The following is an 18,424-nucleotide window of genomic DNA, read 5'->3' on the forward strand; positions in this document are numbered from 1 at the left end:
CAGACCCCATTCATACACTCTTTCTTTACCTCCTTCCACGCCCTTCCAATGTTCATAATGAGTTAAGAACACTAAATTCTTTCCAGAAAGTTCTGAGATCTTTCTCCTCGTTATCCGTAGCCTGAACAGCCTGCGCAAACGTGTTCCGAAGATAATACGCCTTGAACGTAGCCACAGCACCCTGATCCATGGGTTGTATGAGAGAAGTTGTGTTGGTGGCAGAAACACAACTTTTACATTCTCGTTAATATCTCCGATGTGCTGAGGGTGGCCAGGAGCATTGTCGAGAATCAGAAGAATTTTGAAGGGGAGTTTATTTTTTCTACAATAATCTTTCACTTCCGGAATGAAGCAATGAACGAACCAGTCCTCGAACAATATTGCAGTCATCCAAGCTTTTTTATTATGACGGTAATGCACAGGAAGTGTCTGCTTGTCGAGTGTTTTTTAAAGCCCTTGGATTTTCTGAGTGATAAATCATAAAGGGCTTAAGTTTATACCAAGCCACATTTCCCCCAAGCAGAAGAGTCATCGATCCTTGTATGCCTTAAACCCGGGCATCACCGTTGCTTCTTGTGGATGTAGGACCGTGGCATACGTTTCCAATAAAGTCCGGTTTCGTCAACATTAAAGATTTGCTCTGGCAAGTAGCCTTCATTAACGACGATCTCGTTTAAAACATCCTTAAATTTAGCGGCCCCGTCGGCATCAGCGCTTGCTGCTTCACCGCTAATTTTCACACTGTGAAAATTATGGCGGTTCTTGAAACAACGAAACCATCCAGCACTTGCTGCAAAACTTTTGTTGTGGTTATCATCATAATTCTTCTTCAGCTCTTCAAAAAGCATGCGCGCCTTTGTCTGAATGGTTAAGAGGGTGAGCGGCATACGCTTTTGTATTTGATCCTCCATCCACGTGACCAGTAACTGCTCCATTTCTTCCAAAGGCCCTATCCTCTTCTTTGATATAACCGTTGAATGAACTGAAGCAGATGCCTTTACAGCATCCATTACGCGTTTCTTGTCCTTGAGGATGGTGGATACCGTCGATTGCGATAAACGTTCGTCACGTGCGATAACCATGACTGCCTTTCCCGCTTCACGCTGGTTTATTATTTTCAGTTTCTGCTCCAAAGTGATGGATTGCCTCTTCTTTTTTGCACTACCAGCAGGACACCTATTTGGTTGTTTGGCAGACATAGTTTTTTGTTTTAATTTTCGGTACTTAAAAAAAACTCTCAAATCACAAACGAACACGACCTAATGTTTCTTGGTTCAAAACGAGCGCAAGTGAGGTCGAACTCATTGCCGCTGTACCTACGCCAGCCTCTCGCTCTCGGGCCAACATATCGTACAGCGTAGTACGCTGCTGCCAGCGCTCGCTGTGCGCGAAATTTAAAAATACGCATTTTCAACTTTTTTTTTTTTTTTTTTTTATTAATTGCTAACCCCATCGTAACATCGGATTATCGTAAAACGAATTATCGTAACTCGAGCACTACCTGTATAAACAAAGCATACGACGATGAAACGGGCAGAGAGCGATGACGAACACGTCCTTCACACCCGCGGCCGAAAGCAAAAGTGATTCTTCACCTCGGGCGCGCGGGCGCGCGCACGATCAGACAAGCAGTTAACTACCGTTGTTCTCCCCTTGTTCGAAGCTTACGACCGTCCCAGCTGCCGCTAGTTACCTTCCTATTGTTAAAGGACCGAGGGTTTGTATTACGTATCGGAACAAATGCAATTTTGGACAAATTGTCATTTGTTCCGACACGGCATACAAACCTTCGGTCCTTTTACAATAGGAAGACTACTTCTTGGTGGAGGAATCTGAGTCTTTTGTGAACAGACTGGTGTTCGCCCAACCTTGGAATGCCTCCCTGGTCGTAAGAGCGAGGGAGGGATCCAAGCCTCTGTCCGATTGATAGGGGTGTGCACCGCAGGATCAATGGTCAGACCTCGGACCAAGTACTAAGAGAGAGGCAAGCGTATCTCGTACCAGCAAACAAGAACAAGTTCCTATTTGCAAGAGGCAACATAAAGTTATGGTTTGTCTCTTGTTGGCATCCACTTCCCCCCCCTTGTAGGAGGAAGTGGTGGATATTCGCTCCCATCCCTAGTGAAAGGGATAGGATGGGGCTCTGTCGAGTAGCTCACCGGCATCTCGTCCTTATCCAGCAAGGTGATGACCGTATCCTCTACCCACAGGTAGAGGGGGAGAAAAAGATAGGAAGAGAAGCCAGTCACTCTCTCATTCACTTATCTATTCTTACAGTCACACCAGGACTCGATGCTGTTCAGGCCTGCTAGGGTCTGGTTAGCTACACAACGTGTTGAGCAGCCACCACGGGTCCCAAGGAAAACGATCCAAGGACCTGTGGGCAATATCCAAAAGGTAGAAGGAGGTGCCAGTGGTCTGGTTGTACCAGACCCCTGCCTTCAGTACCTGCGCCACGGAGAAGTTCTTGTGTAACTCGAGGGAGTGTACTTCTAGGTCATCTTGGTGCTGACGAAGTCTCTTCAACACTCAGCCTGGGATGTCGAGTTTCTTCAGAAAGCGCGGTCGCGCTTTCACAGGACAAAGCAGCATCTCCTTCGCATCGAAGGCGGTGAAGTCCATTAGGGAGGGGATTGTGAAGGACTCTAACCGATCGTCAGGAACCGAAGGGTTCAGAGTCTTCGCTACGAATTCGGTACGAAATCGAGCGTCACGAATCCCCATCCCCTGGATGCTTGACTTCGCAGGAAAAGTCATGCAATTACCTCAGAGGAAAAGAAGGGAATGGTCGTATGACCTATCCCTCTTCTCGACTTCGGTGATGTCCTGTACCCATACTGGTCTATCAGTCTGCAGCGAAGTTGTTCTTCTCGGTAGTGGATAGGACACCGACACTCAATGGTGGGTGTCGATGGTATGGGTACTGTGACAAGCCGTTAGGACGAAGAAAAGACTGTATGGGAAACAACCGAACTAAGTCCACAGCGAAGTTCGTAACAGACTTGGGCGCTCTGACAGCTGCCGACTGACTGCGTTCGGTAGGAGGCAAGTTGTCCAAGCACCCGAGCAAGTCACGTGACCTTCGCCTTAAAAAGGGTTATGCCAAGAGACTAAACAAATAATTTGTTCGTCACCGATGCCAGAAGGCAAGGTGATGACTCTCTTAAGGCATGTGCCCAACAGGCGAAAGTCAATTGCCTTCTAGAGACCGAGGTCCCTGTTGGCAAGATATCTCATAGTATAGTTGATTCTCGGCTAAGGAGAAAACACTATGTGTCGTTGAAGACGAAGGTGTACAGAAAATGCAACCTACGTCTTCACAGCTGAACCGAGAGAAGGATTCTCAAGATTCTGAACCTGTGCTACAAAGACTGAGAACGCTAACCGCTATTCATTGCTGTCCGGTGAGGATCGTAGTTGCAATAAAAGCGGAGCGCTTTTCAGTAATGAAGACAGGGAAATACTGCCTGAAGAACTGCTTCTCATGGGCTGAACATTTGGAAGTAGAGCTGTCAGGTCGGAGAGTAGGCGATGTCTTCTGACATATATGACAATTTGTCGAAAATTGCATTTTTCCTAACTATACAAACCTGAGGTCCTTTAACAATAGGAAGGTAACTAGCGGCAGCTGGGACGGTCGTAAGCTTCGAACAAGGGGAGAACGGTAGTTAACTGCTTGTCCGATCGTGCAGCGCGCCGCGCGCCCGAGAGGTGAAGAATCACTTTTGCTTTAGGCCCATGCAAAAAGTTGCAGAGTGAGAGGGGGTGGCATGAGGTGGGACCTATGTAAAGGACCTCAGGTTTGTATAGTTAGGAAAAATGCAATTTTCGACAAATTGTCATTTGTTCCGATACGTAATACAAACCCTCGGTCCTTTAACAATAGGAAGACTCACTTCTTGGTGGGAGGAATCTGAGTCTTTTTGGTGAACAGACTGGTGTTCGTCCAACCCTGGAGTGCCTCCCTGGTCGTAAGAGCAAGGGAGGGATCCAAACCTCTGTCCGATTGATCGGGGTGTGCACCGCAGGATCAATGGTCAGACCTCTGGGCCAAGTACTAAGAGAGAGGCAAGCGTATCTCTTCGTACCAGCAAGCAAGAACTTGTTCCTGTTTGCAAGAGACAATCATAAAATGATGGGTTTGTCTCAATTTGGCATCCACCTCCCCCTTGTTGGAGGAATGTGGTGGATATTTACTCCTATCCCTACTGAAAGGGATAGGATGGTGCTCTATTGAGTAGCTCACCTGCATCTCGTCCTTACCCAGACAGGGTGACGACCGTGTCCCTCTACCCAAAGGTAGAGGGAAGAAAAAGATGGGAAGAGGAGCCCAGTCACACTCTCATTCCTCATCCATTCTTACGGTCACACCAGGACTCGATGCTGTTCAGCCTGCGACTTGGGTTAACTACACAACGTGTTGAGCAACCACCACGGTTCCCAAGGAAAAAGATCCAAGGAACTGTGGGCAATATCCTGAAGGTAGAAGGAGGTGGCATGCGGTCCGGTTGGACCAGGCGCCTGCCTTCATTACCTGCGCCACGGAGAGTTCTTGCGGAACGCGAGAGAAATGATGAAGAGGCGTCCGCACTCATCCTGGGTGTCGAGTTTCTTCAGACAGCTCCGTCGCACCTTCACAGGACAAAGCAGCATAGCCTTCGTATCGGATCCATTAGGGAGGGTATTGTGAAGGACTCGAACCAATCGTCAGTTACCGAAGGGTTCTGAGTCTTCGCTACGAAGATCGGTACGAAATCGAGCGTCACAAATCCCCATCCCTTTGTGCTGACTTCTCAAGAGAAGTCATGCAGTTACCTAAGACGAAAAGAAGGGAATAGTCGTAGACCTATCCCTCTTCTCGACTTTGGTTATGTACAGTACTCATAATGACAAGCTATTAAGACGAAGTAATGATTGCTCTGGAACAACCGAACTAAGTCCACAGCATAGTTCGTAACTGACTCGGGCGCTCTGACAGCTGCCGACTGGACTGGTTCGGAAATCAGTAGAGGCAAGTTGTCCAAGCATCCGGGTAAGTCACGTGACCTTCGCCCTTTAAAGAGTTATGCTGAGAGACCAAACAAATAAAATATTTGTTAGTCACCGATGCCGGACGGCGCGGCGATGATTCTCTTAATGCATAAGCTCAAAAGGCGAAAGTCAATTGCCTTCAAAAGACCGAGTCCCTGATGGCAAGAAAATCTCATAGACGTTGAATCTCAGCTTAAGGAGAAACAACACTATGTGACGTTGAAGACGAAGGTAGGCAATGAATGCAACCTACGTCTTCCAGCTGAATCGAGAGAAGGAATCTCAAGATTCTAAACCTGTGCTTACAAATGACTGAAAACGCTAACCGCCATTTCATTGATGTCCGTTGTGCAATGAAAGCGGGGCGTGTTCTCAGTAATGAAACACAGGGGAGAGCCGCTTGAAGAACTGCTTCTCATGGGCTGAACGTTGGAAGTAGAGCTGGCAGGTGTGGGAGTAGGCGATGTCTTTCAATACATCTGCCTAATACCGGGGTGAACAATGAACAATTGTACACCTCCGAATACAAGATATTTTGAGGACAAACTCAGATTCCGCAAAAATCATTCGCATTATCGGGATACGATGCAGCAAAGAGACTATTACAGAATTCTTTTACCGTGCGGTAAACAGAAAGATGAGAGTCGAATAGATATCTCTGTTTAAAACAAAAATTCTCGCAATACCGAAGACGATGAATACTAGCGTCTCTCATCAGTAGATGGTCATTCATGTATGCGAGAATCCCCGTTAATCAGAGACTTAAGTCCGTGATTGTTGGGCAGAGATACGGTTGTTATTCAATCAAAGCAGGTGAGAAAGACATAAACAACCGTCTATCTCAAAGCGGCAGCTGATACTGAAATGCCTCGGGCAATTCAATACGCAGTAGCTGTCGCTGACTCGTCATCCTGAGTTGCCAAGTAATCCTTTCCACGAAGGAATGCGTTCGGCTAGAACCACCGAGCATAAAAAGATATGCTCGAGCAATTATATTTAAGCGAAACGAACTTCGGTAAATATAAAAGCTTAAATGGTGTTGTTGTGACAACACCATAAGTATATAAAAATTGAAACTGGAAACTCCTGGGAGGTTGCAGGCAACCCGGGTTGCAGTTCAATTAGAATACTTTTCGTCTAAGTCGCAATCCGTAGAATAACCAGGATATGCGCCTACCCTCGGACCATTCAACTGCTTAGCAGAATCATGTCGCGAGGTTAATATACGTAGTATATTTGTAGGATTCTGAACAACGATCTCCATCCTAAATTCTTTCCTTCAAGAAAACAAAATAAGGATTGGAGATCGACCACCTTCGTTCTCTATTAAAGAGAGTGAAGGAGAAGTCTTCCTCGAAGGAAAGCTTCAATGGTGAACAGAATACTAAGACGATAGTTCCAGCCAAACTGGATATTCCCGTCCGTTCTCTATTCCAGGTTGGTCGCCTACTGTGAGATAGTCTTCTTTCAGCAGCAGTCTTCTTCCTAATGCTAGAAATTCCAGGAATTCGAGCATAGGCGAGGGTTTCCCGATTATCGTGTAACATATCGGGGATTCTCGTCTCGCTCACTTTGGACCGTGGTCTCGCCTAAGTGTTTGGAGATCGTAAGAAACTCTAACACTCTGAATGCGCTAGAAATTCCGTAGAATTCTAAGCAGTCTGCGAAACCCCCACCGAATTCGTCAAACGATATCGGCTGGTGGTCCTCTCGATTCCCGTAGAAATCGAGAATGGGGCAGGATCCCTCCTCAACGACCGGGGCTTACGTCAGGTAGGAACCGAAGGTCCCCCCTGGTAGCGCAGTCCCCAACGTGGGATCCTACAGAGAAATCTCTGTAGGATCCTTCCCCTTTCCCTCGTAGCCGTAAGGAGAGAGGGAATGGGGGAGGAATTGGATACTCGCTCGCCTTCCCAGTGGAACTAGCAGTTGGAGAAGAGTAGGAGCAGCCATCGCCTTGCGGCGATGGCCTCTCAGAGTCTGGAAAACGTATCGTCAGGAGGAGAAAACGTTTTCCCCGAGGAGGGTTACGAACTCTCACTGTAGGTAAGGGTCTGCCGCCACTGTGAACGTCGTCTGGGTGGGGCTGATCGACACCTGACAGGAGAGAGCCGATACCGTCCTCCGACTCCATTCCAGTCCTCGTCGAGGTCGAAACCTCTCAGGAGGACCGAAGGAGTATTTAAATACGGTGTCCGAAGACACGTAGAAACGCCGCTGTCGCAGTAGAGGAGGTGGAAGTAGCTTGATCGACCGGCCAGAACTGAGAGAGCCTTCTTGTCCGGAGACGAGAGACTCTGGTTCAAGACAGAATCGGCAAGCTCCGATCGCGGCATCATACCCACCGTCGGTTTGGGTTCCCTCTCGGGCCCCAAAACGACTCGAGCAGAGACATGGGCTCTGCTGGTGGGAGCGGCGATCCTTCCCCCCGGTCGTTGTGCTGACGAATCAGTGCAATAACCTGGTAAAGTTACTCTGAATCTCGGAAGTTACAGCGTCTTGAGGAGTAGGACCGTCCAGTCCCTCCAACAAGAGCAGCTCCCAGGACCCTCCTCCTTCAGAAGAAGGACCAGCAACAGATCTCTGACGGTTGCCTCCAATCACTTGCGCGTACGTCCTGGTTGGTCCTAAGACCAACACCTGGCACGTGCGGCGTCGTGACGGGATCGTGAGCGGCGCATCTCTCACGATCACTCCTATATTACCTCGACCCTCTTCCTGGCGTATGCCGAGGAAGTTGAAGGTATCGGAGAGACAGAACTGACGCTACCCCCTCATCCCCCTGACGGTCGCCTCCAATCACTTGCGCGTACGTCCTGGTGGTCCTAAGACCATACGTGGCACGTGCGGCGTCGTGACGGGATCGTGAGCGGCGCACCTCTCACGATCACTCCTAGCTACCTCGCTCTCCCGTATAGCCCAGGAAGTTGAAGGTAGTGGAGAGACAGACCTGACGCTCCCCCCCGCTCGCTGGCAGGACCAGCGTACGTGGGGGGCTGCAGCCGATCACCAACCCGCGGTGGGGATCGATCTGCAGGCCTGGGCCGTGCCGCTCACCTGTGGCGAGCGGCTCCCGACTGAGCACGTCGACCCGGTCCCGTGCGTCAGACGAGCTGCTGCTGGTCACCGTATTCGCCCCGGTCCCTGTGGGAGCGGCGGTCAGGTGACCTGCAGAGCTCACTTTCGCGTGAGACCGGTGAGCGTCCTCGCGGCACGTCAAACCGCTGGACTACAGCCGAGGCTGGTACCGCTCGGTTCGAGGGGGGGGGACCTGGGGACCTCTTCCCAGCCTTAAACCGTGGCCGGGGTCAGAGACCGTCACGTCCACCCGAGGTACCGGCTGGTCGCTGCGAGAGCGGCCGCTGGCCTGGCGAGAGTCAACTGAGCGGCTCTCCGACAGTCTTCTGCTCCGTGCCTCGGTCATGAACGCTGAGCGAACTACAGGCGTCTTAACTTTGGCTGCACGGTCACCCGAAGGAGATCGTACACTCGGAACTTCTCGCGGACGAGAAAAACCGAGCCGGTACCTGGCTTAGCAGCAGAGCTGCCAAGACCAGGCGAGGGTGTACCAGCGGTAGCCAGCACAACCTTGGTCCCCGTCTTCTTCTTCTTCTCAGAAGGGGAGACGGGCCCCGTTCCCGAAGGAAACAGGAGGACCAGCAGAAGAACCCCCCCGTCACACCGGAATGTGACGAGACCTTCGAAGTTCCCGAAGGAGTCTTTCTTAGGGGGAATAACAAAACCCGGTTACCAGCTGGTCGCTGCCGAGAGCGGCCGCTGGCCTGGCGAGAGTCACCTGAGCGGTTCTCGCCAGCCTTCTGCTCCGTGCCTTGGTCTTGGCGCCGAGCGAACTCTGGCGCCGAAACTTTGGCTACACGGTCTCCCGAGGGAGAGCGTACACTCGGGATCTTCCCGCGAACGAGAGACCGAGCCGGAACCTGGCGTAGCGGCATCGCCGCTAGCACCAGGCGAGGAAGTACCAGAGCTAACCGATACTCCTCTGTCCCCGTCTATCTCTTCCATACGGAAGGGGAGACGGGCCCGCTCCCGAAGAGCAGGAGGACCAGCAGAAGGACCCCCGTCCCACCGAGGTGGGACGGGCCCTTAGAAGTTCCCGAAGGAGACTTCTTAGGGGGGGGAGGCAGCCTTGCCTTCTTCTTCTTCGGCTTATGGGCCTTAGAAGTCGAAGGGGAAGAGGCCAGCAACAGACGAAGATGACACCTTCCTATTCTTCGTCAGGCTCACGCAGGACAGTCGTCAGGTCCTCCATCCAGGCCGGAGTCGGGCCTATTGCCGAAGCAACACGGCCCGACTGCACCTGTCCGGAAGGACTGGGACTGGGGAAGGGACACACCATGGGCAGGACCAGCATGGACAGGCGCAGGAACCAGGAGCGACAGGAACAGCAACCAGCTCAGGAGCGGCAGGAACAGCGGCAGCGGTAAACACAGAAGGGACAGCCAAGCCAGTAGCGGGAACCACATCAGCGACAGGTACGGCAGGCCCAGCCATCGCCTCGTAGAATCATCGGCAGCCAGCGTGGTACTGGCGGCCGGTCCAGGGGCGAGCTGCTGGAACAGCGGAAGTCTGGGGCAGGCAACACGAAGAAAACACAGGCGGCGGCGGCATTACCCATCCTCGGTACGGCGGCGACCGGCCCTAGAAGCGGCAGACGGCGTCACGACACAGCATGGGGAGTGTAGACCAGCGGGGGGAAGCAGCATAAGCGGCCGTGAAGTTGTAGTGGAGACCACTCCAAGGTCACCGCCCCAGACCTCGCTAGACTTTGCAGCAGATCGTGGATGCTAGGCACGCCCTGCAGCCGCAGTGGGTCCATACCTGTCCAAGGTCGTCTCCCATGGATGTAGCACCTGCGGTAGCACAAAACAGATTAGTAAGAGGGGTTCCCTCACGCACGGGGGGGGGGGGGGGGGGGAGACATTGCCCCACCCGAACGGAAGGAAGACCCCAAAAACAAAAATACGAGGAAGCTGACGCGGGGGGGCAGGAAAGAAGACGAAGAATCGGATACCAAGGGAGTCGCGGGAGAGCTTTCCGACGACTTCCTGGCAGACCTTCGCTTCCCCTACCCCCGCACAGCAGTGAAAAGTAATATGAAATGAACAGAATACTGCACTTGCGATTCACTTCATAGAACTTAAAGAGGGAAAAATCAATTCCCGGTAAGAGCGGAAACTTGATCATAATAATATGATGCTATCATAAATATATATGAAAATGAACAATACTGCACTTGCTATTTTCACTTTCACAGCAATAAATCGTAAGGATTAATTCCCGGGTAAGAGCGGAAATTGATCCAAAATTAAATTTGATGCAATTAATAAATGAAAATGAAAAGAAAACTGCATTGCGAATCCACTTTCATTGCATTCTATTCATACAAAATAAGAGGCTCTTGCCGAGCGCAATCAAGCTCTCGGCAACGAACGCACAGGGCAAAAATATAATGAAAAAGAGTACTTACATCTTTCAATTACACACTTTCGCCCAAAATACATGACTCGGCGCGAGTGCGCCCGCCCTCGGCACCGAGACATAATTCAAGGGTTCAATTCATGAAAAGAGCGGAAATCGCCGTCTCTACGGCGATAGCTCCATGTTGATTCATAATTAAGTAATGAAAATGAAAACAGTGTACTTACAGTTTCATTTTCAAGTCAAACAAACCAAGAAAACACAATATAAACAAAGCATACGACGATGAAGCGGGCAGAGAGCGATGACGAACACGTCCTTCACACCCGCGGCCGAAAGCAAAAGTGATTCTTCACCCCGCGCGCACGATCGGACAAGCAGTTAACTACCGTTCTCCCCTTGTTCGAAGCTTACGACCGTCCCAGCTGCCGCTAGTTACCTTCCTATTGTTAAAGGACCGAGGGTTTGTATTACGTATCGGAACAACTGTTAATTCGGGGCGAGCAATGAATAATTGCACACCTACGAATACGAGATATTTTGAAGACAAACTCAGATGTCTGCAAAAATCATTCGCATTATCGCGGTGCGATGTAGCGGGTGACTAGTACAGACTTCTGTTACCGTGCGGTAAACAGAAAGATGAAAGAGTCCAAGAGATATCTCTGTTGAAAATTCTCGCAATGTCGAAGGCGATGAAATCGAGCGTCACAGCAGTAGATGGTCCTTCATTATTGCGAGAATCCCCGTTAATCAGAGACCTAAGTCCATGATTGTTGGGCAGAGATACGGTTCGGTAGTCAATCAAACCAGGGGAGAGAGAGACGTAACCGACCGTGCATCTCCGAGACCTAGCTGATACTGAGCCGCTATCAGGCAGTTCAATACGCAGTAGCTCTCGGTGACTCGTCATCCTGAGTTGCCAGGTAATCCATTATTCCACGAAGGAATGCGTTCGGCTAGAACCATCGAGCATAAAGAATACGCTCGAGCATTATATTTAACCGAAACGGATTTGCCGGTAAATACAAAAGCTGATTTGGTGTTGTCATGACAATACCAAGTATCTAAAATCGAAACTGATAAGTGCTGGGAGGTTGCAGGCAACCCCGAGTTGCAGTTCAATTAAGATACAATTCGTCTCGGTCACAAACCGTAGAGTTAACTACGGTATGCGCCTACCCCCCGGACAATTCAACTGTTAAAAGAATCATGTCGCGAGGGTAATATACGTAGTATATTTGTAGGTTCTGTACCACGACCTCCATCCTAAATTCTTTTCCTCTCGAGGAATGAGAATAAGGATTGGAGATCGACCGCCTTCGTTCTCAGTCAAGAGAGTGAAGGAGAAGTCTTTCCCAAAGGAAAGCTACAATCGTGAACAGAATACCGAAGACGATAGTTCAAGCCAAACTGGAAGTTACCCGTCCGTTCTTCTCTATTCCAGGTTAATCGCCTACTGTGAGATACTCTTCTTTCAGCAGCAGGTCTTCTTCCAAATGCTAGAAATTACAGGAATTCGAGCATAAGCGAGATTCCCGATTATCGTGTAACAATTATCGGGGATTCTCGCTCACTTTGGACCGTGGTCTCGCCTAAGTGTTTGGAGATCGTCAAAAAACTCGAACACTCTGAGTGCGCTAGAAATTCCGTAGAATTCTAAGCACTCTGCGAAACCCCCCCACCGAATTCGTCAAACGATATCGGCTGGTGATCCTCCCGATTCCCGTAGAAATCGAGAAAGGGGCAGGATCCCTCCTCAACGACCGGGGCTTACGTCAGGTAGGACCCGAAGGTCCCCCGGTAGCGCAGCCCTAACGTGGGGATCTTACAGAGAAATCTCTGTAGGATCCCTCCCCTTTCCCTCGTAGCCGTAAGGAGAGAGGGAATGGGGGAGGAATTGGATACTGGCTCGCCTTCCCAGCGGAACTAGCAGTTGGAGAAGAAAAGGAGCAGCCATCGCCTTACGGCGATGGCCTCTCAGAGCCTGGGGAAAACGTATCGTCAGGAGAAAACGTTTTCCCGAGGAGGGTTACGAACTCATACTGTAGGTAATGGGTCTGCCGCCACTGTGAACGTCGTCTGGGTGGGGCTGATCGACACCTGACAGGAGAGAGCCGATACCGTCCTCCGACTCATTCCAGTCCTCGTCGAGGTCGAAACCTCAGGAGGACCGAAGGAGTATTCAAATACGGTGTCCGAAGACACGTAGAAACCGCCACTCGTCGCAGTAGAGGAGGTGAAGTAGCTTGTTCGACCGGCCAGAACTGAGAGAGCCTTCTTGTCCGGAGACGAGGAGGAGACCTGGTTCAACACAGTCGGCAAAGTCTCCGATCGCGGCAGACCCACCGTCGATTTGGGTTCCCTCTCGGGCCCCAAAACGACTCGAGCCGAGACGTGGCTCTGTACTCTGGTGGGAGCGGCGATCCTTCCCCGAGGTCGTTGTGCTGACGAATCAGCGCCATAACCTCGGCAAAGTTCCTCTGGATCTCGGAAGTCACAGCATCTTGCAGAGTGGGACCGTTAAGCCCTTCGAACAAGAGCATATTCCGAGAACCTTCCTCCTAAGAAGGGGGCAAAACAGCGACAGCCCTCTCTCTTCTCCACTTCGGTCTTCTCCCATCCACTTGCGCATACGTCCTGGCCGGTCCAAGAACCGTGCTGGCACGTAGGGCGTCGTGGTGGGATCATGAGGGGCGCACCCCTCACGATCACTCCTCAATACCTCGCTACCTCCCGGTGTTAACCCGAGGAGGTTGAAGGTACGGGAGGAGGCAGACCTGACGCTCCCTCCTCGCTCGCTGGCAGAACCAGCAGGCTTGGAGGGCTGCAGGCGATCGTCAACCCGCGGTGGCAATCGAGCTGCAGGCCTGGTCGAACCGTCTCGCTGTGGAGAACGGCTGGACTGAGCACAGCGGCCCCGATCTCGAGTGTCAGAAGAGCTGGTGCTGGTTTGCCGTACCCGATCGCTCTCTGTGAGAGCGACGGTCAGGCGACCTGCAGGCTCCACTGTCACAGTGAGACCGGTGCGTCCTACGGCACGTCCACAATCGCTGGTTCCAGCCGTGGCTGGCACCGGCGAACGGGAGGACCTCTTCCCAGCCTCAGCCCGTGGCCGGTCGTGGACCGTCACGTCCCCGGGGTACCAAGCTGGTCGCCGCGAGAGCGAGAGCTGAGGTTCTGGTGAGAGTCGCGTGAGCGGCTGTCACCAGTCTTCCGCCCCGTGCCGTGAACCTGACGCTGAGCGGACTCAGAGGTCTGGTTCCTGGCTGCAACGGTCGCTGGTAGGCGACCGTACACTCGGTACCTACCCGCGAACGAGAGGCCGAGACGGACCCTGATGCAGTGGCAGAACCACTGACACCAGGCGAGGAAGTACCCCGGTGTTAGCCGGTACCCCTCTGGTCCCCGTAGTCTTCTTCCTTGCGGAAGAAGAAGAGACGGGCCCCGCTCCGAAGGAGCGGAGGAGGACCAGCGGAAGGAACCCTCCCGTCCCACCGAGGTGAGACGGGTCCCGAGAAGCTCCCGAGGGAGACTTCTTAGGAGGGAGGAGGCAACCTTCTTCTTCCTCGGCTGTGAAGCCTTAGAAGTCGAAGGGGAAGAGGCGGCAGCCGACGACGATGAAGAAGATGAAGACGACGACGACGACACCTTCCTCCTCTTCTTCGTCAGCTTCCTCAGGACAGACGTAAGATCTGCTATCCAGGGCGGAGCCGGGGCTGCTGTAGCCGAAGCCACAGGGCCCGGACGCACCTGTACAGACAGACCAAAGTCTGGGGTAGTACCACCACGAACAGGGACGACGTCAGCAGGTATGGGCATCTCAGGAACAGCAGGCACAGCCAGCACAGCATCGGTAGGGACAGCCAGCGCAGCAACGGCAGGGACAGCCAGCGCAGCAACGGCAGGGACAGCCAGCGCAGCAACTGCATGGACAGTCAGCCCAGAATCGGCAGGTACGGCAGGCAGCACCGGAAACACAGGAAGTGGAGCAGCAGCCAGCAACATCCTGGTACCGGCGGCAGGTCCAGGGGCGAGCTCTAGGGCAGCGGAAGTGTGGTCGCGCAGCGCGGCAACCACGAGCGGACGGCGGCACGCCCCCCTCTCGGTACGGCGAACGGCACTTCACAGCGGCTGTAGGCAAGACTGTTACCACGTGAGGCGAGTACACCAGGTGAGGAGGGACGTCGTCACCTGGAGCGTGGTCACCACTCCATGGGTGACCGCAGTAGGCCCAGACATAGAACCGCAGCCCCTGGACACTAGCACGCCCTGCAAATGGAAGGACGCCCATACCTCACCAAGGTCCACCCTCGTGGCAGTAGCACCTGCGGAAATAACAGTAGTAGCGATTAGTGGGGGGGAAGTCCCCTCGCGCGGGGGGGTGAGCCCTCTCGAACGAGTGGAAGACCCCGAATACAATTGTACATCGGGCACCGAGCGCCCTCCCGCGCTCGACGGATCGGGCGCAGGAGAAGAACGCAGATAACCTCCCCCCCCCAAGGGGAAGGCCATCTGTGGGAGCTGAGCGCGGGGGGGGGGGGGGGGGGGGGGGGGGGGGGGGGGGGGGGGGGGGGTTCTCGTTCCCCACCCCCGCACAGCACCCATGTACCCAACAATAATAATAAGAGCCCGAGAGCAATCGTGCCCCTCGGCCCGAATGCCAGGGCATAAGGATCAATTCCCTGACTGAGCAGAACTTGAACCAAATAAATATTGATGCAATCAATAATAAAAAAGGAATAAAATGAAAAAGAATCTTGCATTACGATTCACTTCACAATGAATAAGGGCTCGGATTCGAGCGCATTTGCGCCCTCGGTACCGAGCGCAAGGGTAAAAGGGGATCCATTCCCGATTATGAATGGAAACCTTGATCCATAATGAATTGATGCAATCAAAATAGATATGAAAATGAAAAAGAAAAAGAATACTGCGCTTGCAATTTCACTTCATACAAATAAAAAGGGGAAGGATCAATTCCCGGGAAATAGCGGAAACATTGATCCAAGTAAACAATGCAATCTCAATAAAATATGAAAATGAAAAAGAACTGCACTTGCGATTTCACTTCATTCAAATAAAAAGGGGAAAGGATCAATTTCCGGGTAAGCTCGGAAACTGATCCAAAAAGAGTATGCTACAATCAAAATAAATATATGAAAATGAAAAAGAATACTGTACTTGCGATTCCACTTCCATACAGAATAAGTTTTCGTGTCGAGCGCATTCGCTCGGCAACGAGCATACAGGTCAAAAAAATATAAATGAAAAGAGCACTTACTTACGATTTTCATCTACACATTTCCAACCAAAATATACGCTCGGAGCGAGCGCTCTCCCGCCCTCGGCACCGAGCATACACAATACGAGGATCATTTCTTGGAAAATGAATTCCCGCACTTACGCCCTTCAGTCCCGGCACTCGGGTAATCGGAGGGCGTGGTGAAACCAAGATCCTTTAATTCACAATTGAATTCAATGGAAATAAATATGAAATGATTGTACTTACAATTCAGTTTCACTAGATAAATAGAAAAAGAAAAACACAACCATGCGAAAGCAACGACGATGAAGCGGGCAGAGAGCGATGATACACGTCCACACGCCAGCAGGCCGAAAGCAAAAGTGGTTTGTTTACCTCCCAGTCGCGCGCGCGCGCCTGTCGGACAAGCAGTTAACTACCGAACCCCTTGTTCGAAAGCTTACGACCTATCCAGCTGCCGCTAGTACCTTCCTATTGTAAAAGGACCGAAGGTTTGTATGCCGTGTCGGAACAAACTAGCTTTGTAATAAAATTAAAGAGAATGAAAATGTCTGTAGAACTGTAAACATCCTTATAGGTTAACAGCTTCCTACCATAAGAATACTTCATTACAATATCTCATAAATATTAGGTATGTACTACTTTATTAAATTTACATAAGTTCAACAGGATGCAAAATTTTTTATACTTTTATTGATGAAGTCATTATTAAAGGAAAAACTTCATCCCTAACACCAATTTAAAGGAGGAATAGTAACACACTGCCCTACTGCAAATAAAATGGCAAAATTTTAAACTATTGCACTAATTTTTAGGTACTGTTATGTTTCATTCCATATGTAGTTGGTGGAAAGGTGCTAGGCCTGCAGTTTTAAAAAAACAAATGTGTCTTTTTGGCCTGATACCTTTACCACCAGGTAAGCCAAATCACTAGACACTGAATAAGTAATATGTTTATGCATCATGGACACACAGTAAAATTTCATGGGCTTACCAGGGGACCATTTTGGATTATCCTTGTCTTTTGCATACTGTCGTCTCCAGAACAACACTCTGTCTGTCCATGCCGGTATACGCGACTTTTCACTTGTGTCGTAATTCCATAGATGAACAGGTCATATTTGTATGTTGGTGCAAATGTAAGATCTCCTTCCAAGAATCCTTTGAAACATTTTCCTTCACCATGGCTTATCTGAGAAAAAATATTAAATAACACAAATGGTTTTAAAAAAATCTTATCACAAGATTTATACCTTTTTACATCATATCCATTACTCAAATCCTAGAGTGAAGAGGCATGCCTAACCTTCCATCCTTTAACATCTAAGCATACCCTAAATCAAGCAGCTGTGTATGTATACTCATAACCAAATAGTGTTTAGATATGTAAACATACAAAAAAAAAAGGAAGCATGGCAGTTAAGAAGGGATAGAGCAAAGAAACCAGTTAATGGGTTGGAGGAAAAATATTGCAGGAAGGGGCTGCATTTTGCACTGCCTACAATACACTAAGCAATGTTCACTATAGATAGTACATTACCAACTGGAAAGATTACTGAGAGAGATCTGATACACTAACAAGTGGTTCCCAATGCCTAAGCACACTTTTAAGATTCATCAGAGGTCAGTTTCCTAAAAATAAAGCAATGGCAAAATCACAAATTTCTCCACAGTTCTGTATCTTAGTCACTAATTTTGTGCTTAACAAAACCTATCCTTGTCATTTCGTGTTTGCACAAATTTAATTTGAACAAGGAACCAGTAATAAAGATCTGAAAAGATCTGACTCACAAGTAAGTAAAACAGATGAATGCAAATATAATTACCATGGGCTCAAATATTACCACAAATAATCTTTTACCCAAAACTTCTAAAAAATCCTTACCTTTAGTTGGTCATATTGAAGCAACACATTCCATTCTCTTCTTTGTACATAATCTAAGACTTCTTCACGTGTAAGGTTTATTCTATAGTTAAAATCTCCACACCAGAAGACATAGTCATGAGCCCAAAGAGGAACACCCTGAAAAAAAATAATATCCGAGTGAAAGTCTCCATAATGACATACCACTTTTTTATATGAACACATGACAACTCCAGCCTTATGAGCCTAGTACTATATGAATATGTTAATGACTCCATAACCACCACTTCACCATACAGTTTGTTATTAAAAATTCTATACCAAATGTTTCAGACTTGGAAGAAAAGCAAAGCTGCAAAATACAATTAACCCTTAAACGACGAAGCAGTATTTTAAAAATCGTCTCCCGTATGCCGGCGGCGTTCGCGAGTGAGCGCTGAAGCGGAATTTTTTTTTTTTTTTTTAAATCACAGCACGCTTAGTTTTCAAGATTAAGTTCATTTTTGGCTCCTTTTTTTGTCATTGCATGAAGTTTAGTATGCAACTGGTAAAAGCTACAACCATGGGTTGTTTTTTGTTGTATTCTACATGGAATTGCACACATTTTCATATATAAAACTTTATGTAACGGCTAATTTAAAATGGTGCAAACATTACCACAATCGGATGAAAAAATTTATTATTTTTTCGGAAGAGTTACCGCGCGGATGTAAGGAAAGTGTTATTTCATAAATTCACCATAAATCGAAATATTGTGCTAGAGACTTCCAATTTGTTGCAAAATGAAGGCAAATGATTGAATATTACTAGAATTTAAGAGTTTT

The 18,424-nt window shown here is 49.6% G+C and overlaps 1 protein-coding gene across 1 annotated transcript in view; it reads right to left on the reverse strand.

Annotated features, from left to right (window-relative positions):
• The window catches only part of LOC135209518 (synaptojanin-1-like), a gene marked incomplete at its 3' end in the record, with an annotated part of 90,185 nt that overhangs the window by 31,771 nt on the left and 39,990 nt on the right, over positions 1-18,424 (reverse strand). Inside the window, 3 exon segments of the mRNA XM_064242172.1 lie at positions 16,731-16,836; positions 16,839-16,928; positions 17,622-17,759. Coding sequence (XP_064098242.1) covers positions 16,731-16,836; positions 16,839-16,928; positions 17,622-17,759 — 334 coding nt within the window.

Source organism: Macrobrachium nipponense, chromosome 38 (assembly GCF_015104395.2).
Source record: "Macrobrachium nipponense isolate FS-2020 chromosome 38, ASM1510439v2, whole genome shotgun sequence".
Lineage (NCBI taxonomy): Eukaryota > Metazoa > Arthropoda > Malacostraca > Decapoda > Palaemonidae > Macrobrachium > Macrobrachium nipponense.